The sequence below is a fragment of the Syngnathus acus genome, chromosome 5 (assembly GCF_901709675.1).
Source record: "Syngnathus acus chromosome 5, fSynAcu1.2, whole genome shotgun sequence".
NCBI classification, from domain to species: domain Eukaryota; kingdom Metazoa; phylum Chordata; class Actinopteri; order Syngnathiformes; family Syngnathidae; genus Syngnathus; species Syngnathus acus.
The window spans coordinates 13,500,464-13,506,966 of NC_051091.1; the positions used below are offsets into that span (position 1 = coordinate 13,500,464).

General features: G+C 50.7%; 1 protein-coding gene across 2 annotated transcripts in view; it reads left to right on the plus strand.

The window, feature by feature from the left end:
• The first annotated feature begins 1,384 nt into the window (after positions 1–1,384).
• Positions 1,385–6,503, plus strand: part of manf (mesencephalic astrocyte-derived neurotrophic factor) — a 9,208-nt gene continuing 4,089 nt past the window's right edge. The window contains exons 1-3 of one of the 2 annotated variants that reach the window (XM_037252639.1): positions 1,385–1,625; positions 2,183–2,310; positions 2,385–2,526. In XM_037252639.1, the coding sequence (XP_037108534.1) occupies positions 1,538–1,625; positions 2,183–2,310; positions 2,385–2,526 (358 nt within the window). In that variant the 5' untranslated portion in view covers positions 1,385–1,537. Of the gene's footprint in view, positions 1,671–2,182; positions 2,311–2,384; positions 2,527–6,503 lie in introns of both variants that reach the window. The other variant, XM_037252638.1, reaches the window with a different exon arrangement.

Sequence of the window (6,503 nt, forward strand, 5' to 3'; positions counted from 1 at the left end):
CGGACCGCGCGGCCCGGATGCCGACTGACTCCGTTGTTATTGTATTTTCGTTACTTTGAGGATTGTATTAACCCCTAATCATGCCTCCAAAGAAAGCAAGTGGGAGCAGTAAAGCCATCCTAAAACACAAAGACGCTCTTAAAGCAATGGGACAGTGAGCGCCCGGCGCGCTGCGGTTGCGCGATCGGACCGAATTAAGCTCCCTGCGCACTGAGGTCCACTTAAATTTTGGAAAGTACATCAGGACTTTAAAAATATTTTCTAAAATTTAGCGACGGCTCTGTCACAATAATGCGACCAGCGCGGTGCAGTTGCGCGGTCGGTGACTCGCTACTGTTGCGCGTTCGGCTGTGCGCTGCAGTTGCGCGATCGGACAAAATTAAGCTCCCTGCGCACTTAGGTCCACTTAAATTTTGGAAAGTACATCAGGACTTAACCACTTAACCAGCTCAGTGGCCTAGTGGTAGAGTGTCCGCCCTGAGACTGGAAGGTTGTGGGTTCAAACCCCGGCCGGGTCATACCAAAGACTATAAAAATGGGACCCATTTCCTCCCTGCTTGGCACTCAGCATTAAGGGTTGGAATTGGGGGGTTAGATCACCAACTGATTCCCGAGCGCGGCACCGCTGCTGCTCACTGCTCCCCTCTCCCCCAGGGGATGGATTAAAATCACACGGGGATGGGTTAAATGCAGAGGACAAATTTCACCACACCCAGATGTGTGTGTGACGATCATTGGAACTTTAACTTTAAAGATATTTTCTAAATTTCAGCGACGGCTCTGTCACAATAATGCGACCAGCGTGATGCAGTTGCGCGGTGGGCGACGCATTGCGGTTGCGCGTTCGGCGGTGCGCTGCAGTTGTGCGATCGGACAAATATGCGCAAATGAAAACATGCTTAAAAAAGGCGGGTTTTATTTCTTGAAACGGATTTAAAAAATTTCCATTATTTGTAATGGGAAAAATGGATTCGGAATTCGACCGATTCGCTCCTCGAACCGCCTTCTGGAACGGATTGTGGTCAAAAACCAAGGTTTGACTGTATTTTTGCTATTCTTGTTAAAATCACACTTACATGTGAACTGGAAATGACAATAATAACACATAGTGAAAGCTAAATTGAGCAAATTGGCTATTTCAGAAGTGTGTGTCAAACTGGTAGCTCTTTGCCTTAATCAGTACCCAGGAAGTAGCTCTCAGTTTAAGAAAGGTTGGTGACCTCTGTTCTCGACAGTGTGCCGATCCAATCACATGGCGACAACTGGACGTTGTCCCCGGGCCGTTTCGTCTTTGTCCAATCGACGCAAAGCGCGGAGAGGGAAGTTTTGTGGAGCCGCTCTCGGCCAATGAAAAGCCGAGGCTTTCTCTGACGTCCGCCCAGACTCGCGTGTTGGTTACCGGCGAGTGGTTGTGAGTGTTGCGCTAGGCTAGGTCTGAACAGACTCAGCAAACTCAGTAAAGGCGAAGGGCTTACGTTGGCTCCGCGGCGGCGAGCGTGAAATTGTCATTTTTGGTTTGCACGTCCGAGAGGCTCCAATGTTGAGTTCAAGCGGCCTGTTGGTGGCTGTGCTGCTCGCTGCGGTGCTGGCGACGTGCGAGGCGCTCAAAGAAGGAGAATGTGAAGGTAAGCTGAAGAAGCCCGGCCGGCGGTCGGCTAACCTTAGCCCAGGCAAGTCCTTTCCGAAAAATCCAGAGATCTCCTGGAAAAAAATTACAAGTAGCCCTGTTCGGTTACCGAATGAGTATGAACAACCCAACGTTATAATTCTAGTGAGTATCATGATAATTTCCGTGCGAACTGGAAGTGCTGAAATAGAAGCGTCAAAGAAATGTAGCCCAGTGGTAATGTTGGCCGTGAATTTCGTGATAGCTACAAGTACATATTCCGCGCCGGACGGCAGAAGTGTGCCACCTCGCTGTGTAGACGTCATTTTAGAGCACGAGTGCGTCAAAGTCAAAGCTAGGGCGCCAAATCGGCGATGGGCACTTTTGCCAATTTTCTGGGAACTGCACTGCCGTTGTCACTTTGCTTTCTCTGCCTGGCCAATATGGAACGAGAAGGAAATCAAAGAGAGCCAATAAAAGTACAGGTTGAGTTCTTCATCAGCACCAACAAGTGATGAATGAATGATTGGAGCAAGCGGCCGATGACTTGTGTTGTGGGTTGTGTTTTTGTTGCAGTGTGTGTGACTTTTTTGGGCAAGTTCTACAAGTCGCTTCAGGAGCACAAAGCGGACATGAAGAGTGACGATGTGGAAAAGGCGCTCCTCAAGAGTTGCGTAACGGCCAAAGGCAAAGAAAATCGATTTGTACGTCTTGGCGCAAAGGTGACCACCTCGTTGTCGGTGCCGCCGCCCTCCAATGTGCATGTGCTTGCGTGCAGTGTTACTACATTGGGGCGACCAGCGACGCAGCCACCAAGATGATCAACGAGGTGTCCAAGCCGCTCAGCTACCATGTCCCTGTCGACAAAATCTGCGAGAAGCTCAAAAAGAAAGACGGCCAAATCTGCGAATTGAGATACGGTACCTGCTGCTCGAACTTTTTCACTCGGGAGACTTTGGGATTCATTGCCAGTTGGCCTTTGTCTTGTGCCTTTTCCTTCCTTCTAATTATTTCTGGGGAAAATGTTTTGGCTCGGGTGAAGGGGGGATCTTGCAGCTGTCGTCCCAATGGCCTCGCAAAATTAATTAAGCCGGCAAACGATTGAATTGCCATGTTTCCGACCGATATTGCCGTTTCCGTTCAATGAAAGCAAAAGCGCTCGGCGGACTTTGTGCCATCGCCTCAACACCTTGCTGGTACACCACAAATATTTTACATTGAGCAGAAATGACTGAGTACAGCCTTTACATACGAATTTAATTCAGTGCGGGACCTACTATGTATGTTGAAATAGTCGTATGCTGAATCAAATAGTCCCATAAGAATGCATTGTAATTCATTTAACTCGTTCTACAGCCAAAAAACAACGATAACATCTTAATAAATTCTGTAGATAATCACACACCGTAATAAAACAAATGCATTATATCAGACATGTAAAAAAAAATAAATTACAAAGAAACATTCTATAAAAAGGGGTTTTTATTGACACTATACCTTATAGACTCGGAGATACATATGTTCCGTAACTTACAATATGGGAACTTCAAACTAATTTAGCTTATTTATTTTTATATTTTACATATATTTTTTCTATTTTTCAGTGTTTTATCCAATTTACCTAATCTTAATTTAAAACTTAATTAGCTTTTTGTTTTTTATTTTAAATATTTTTGTACGCTTTCTTTTTAACTTTCATCTTAACCCTTTCACTTCCACTAAGTTCAGGCATACTTTTCTTTGCTTCACTTCCCTCCTCACCATCACTAGACCGTTTAGCAGATTTTTTAAAGAATTTCTCTAAAGATGTTTGCTTGTAATGGCTTTTTAAAATGTTCCTGTAATGCAGGGGTCTCAAACTCCAGTCCTCGGGGGCCGCATTCTGACATGTTTTCCAAGTTTCCCTCGTTACACACCTGATTCAATTATCAGGCTCCTGCAGAACGTGAGGATGAACTGATCATTTGAATCAGGTGTGTTTAACGAGGGAAACTTGGGAAACATGTAGGAATGCGGCCCCCGAGGACTGGAGTTTGAGACCCCTGCTGTAATGAGTCAAGCAGATGTCATTGATTTGTGAAGCTGTACAGCAAACTAGATGTTTGTGTGGGTGATGCTCCTCAACAAAGTCAACGACCTATTGATAGCCTAAGATCCACTTCATCTCAGCCGAACATATGACATCCTCTATCTCCTCGACGTCCTCCGTCTCACTCAACTGTGCGTGGATCTCAGCCTTCTGCATCGCCTTGGATGGCTTGACCGCTTTGTTGACATGTTCTGGCAATATCAGAATCAGCTATATTGACCAAGTTTGTGCATGCCAAACAAGGAATTTGACTCCGGTTGATCTCAGTCTCTGTACAACATTTAAGTGACTAAAAACATTCAGGTAACTATCCATCCATCCATCCATCTTCTTCCGCTTATCCGAGGTCAGGTCGTGGGGGCAGCAGCTTTAGGAGGGACTCCCAGACTTCCCTCTCCCCAGCCACTTCATCAAGCTCATCCCGGGGGATCCCAAGGCGTTCCCAGGCCAGCTGAGAGACAGTCTCTCCAGCGCGTCCTGGGTCATCCCCAGGGTCTCCTACCGGTGGGACATGCCCGGAACACCTCCCCAGGGAGGCGTCCAGGAGGCATCCTGATGAGATGCCCAAGCCACCTCATCTGGTTCCTCTCAACGTGGAGGAGTAGCGACTCTAGTCCGAGTCTCTCCCGGATGACCGAGCTTCTCACCCTATCTCTAAGGGAGAGCCCGGACATCTTGCGGAGAAAACTCATTTCGGCCGCTTGTATCCGGGATCTTGTTCTTTCGGTCACGACCCATAGCTCGTGAGCATAGGTGAGGGTAGGAGCGTAAATCGACCGGTAAATTGAGAGCTTTGCCTTTTGGCTCAGCTCTCTCTTCACCACGACAGACCGGTACAGAGTCCGCATTACTGCCGACGCTGCACCGATCCGCGCTCCATCCTCCCCTCACTCGTGAACAAGACCCCAAGATACTTGAACTCCTCCACTTGGGGCAGGATCTCATCCCCGATCCGGAGAGGGCATTCCACCCTTTTCCGACCGAGGACCATGGACTCGGATTTGGAGGTGCTGACCCTCATTCCGACCGCTTCACACTCGGCTGCGAACCGCTCCAGTGAGAGCTGGAGATCACGGCCTGAAGAAGCCAAGAGCACCACGTCGTCTGCAAAAAGCAGAGACGCGATGCTGAGGTCCCCAAACCGGACCCCCTCAACGCCTCGGCTGCGCCTAGAAATTCTGTCCATAAAAATAATAAACAGAATCGGTGACAAAGGGCAGCCTTGGCGGAGTCCAACCCTCACTGGGAACGAATCCGACTTACTGCCGGAAATGCGGACCAAACTCTGGCATCGGTGATACAGGGACCGAACCGCCCTTATCAGTTGGCTCGGCACCCCGTACTCCCGAAGCACCCTCCACAGAACCTCCCGAGGGACACGGTCGAACGCCTTCTCCAAGTCCACAAAACACATGTGGACTGGTTGGGCGAACACCCATGCACCCTCGAGGATCCTGCCGAGGGTGTAGAGCTGGTCCACTGTTCCACGGCCAGGACGAAAGCCACACTGCTCCTCCTGAATCCGAGGTTCGACCTCCCGACGGACCCTCCTCTCCAGCACCCCTGAATAGACCTTACCAGGGAGGCTGAGGAGTGTGATTCCCCTGTAATTGGAACACACCCTCCGGTCCCCCTTCTTAAAGAGGGGAACCACCACCCCAGTCTGCCAATCCAGAGGCACTGTCCGCGATGTCCACGCAATGTTGTAGAGGCGTGTCAGCCATGACAGCCCCACAACATCCAGAGCCTTTAAGAACTCCGGGCAGATCTCATCCACCCCCGGGGCCTTGCCACCAAGGAGTTTTTTAACTACCTCAGTGACTTCGACCCCAGAGATTGGAGAGTCCGCCTCAGAGTCTCCGGGCCCTGCTTCCTCAATGGAAGGCGTGTAGGTGGAATTGAGGAGGTCTTTGAAGTATTCTCCCCACCGACTCACGACGTCCCGAGTCGAGGTCAGCAGCACGCCATCCCCACTGTAAACAGTGTTGACGTTGCACTGCTTCCCCCTCCTGAGACGCCGGATGGTGGACCAGAATTTCCTCGAAGCCATCCCGAAGTCATTCTCCATGGCCTCGCCAAACTCCTCCCACGCCCGGGTTTTTGCCTCAGCAACCGCTGAAGCCGCGTTCCGCTTGGCCATCCGGTACCTGTCAGCTGCCTCCGGAGTCCCGCATGCCAGAACGGCCCGATAGCACTCCTTCTTCAGCTTGACGGCATCCCTTACCGCCGGTGTCCACCAGCGGGTTCGGGGATTGCCGCCACGACAGGCACCAACGACCTTACGGCCACAGCTCCGGTCGGCCGCCTCAACAATGGAGGCGCGGAACATGGTCCACTTGGACTCAATGTCCCCCGCCTCCCCCGGGACGTGGGAAAAGCTCTGCCGGAGGTGGGAGTTGAAGCTCTTCCTGACAGGGGATTCTGCCAGACGTTCCCAGCAGACCCTCACAGAGCGTTTGGGTCTGCCAGGTCGGACCGGCATCTTCCCCCACCATCGGAGCCAACCCACCACCAGGTGGTGATCAGTTGACAGCTCCGCCCCTCTCTTCGCCCGAGTGTCCAAAACATGCGGCCGCAAAGCCGATGACACGACTACAAAGTCGATCATCGAACTGCGGCCAAGGGTGTCCTGGTGCCAAGTGCACACATAGACACCCTTATGTTTGAACATGGTGTTCATTATAGAAAATCCGTGTCGAGCACAGAAGTCCAATAATAGAACACCGCTCGGGTTCAGATCGGAGGGGCCGTTTCTCCCAATCACGCCCTTCCGGGTCTCACTGTCATTGCCCACGTGAGCATTGAAGT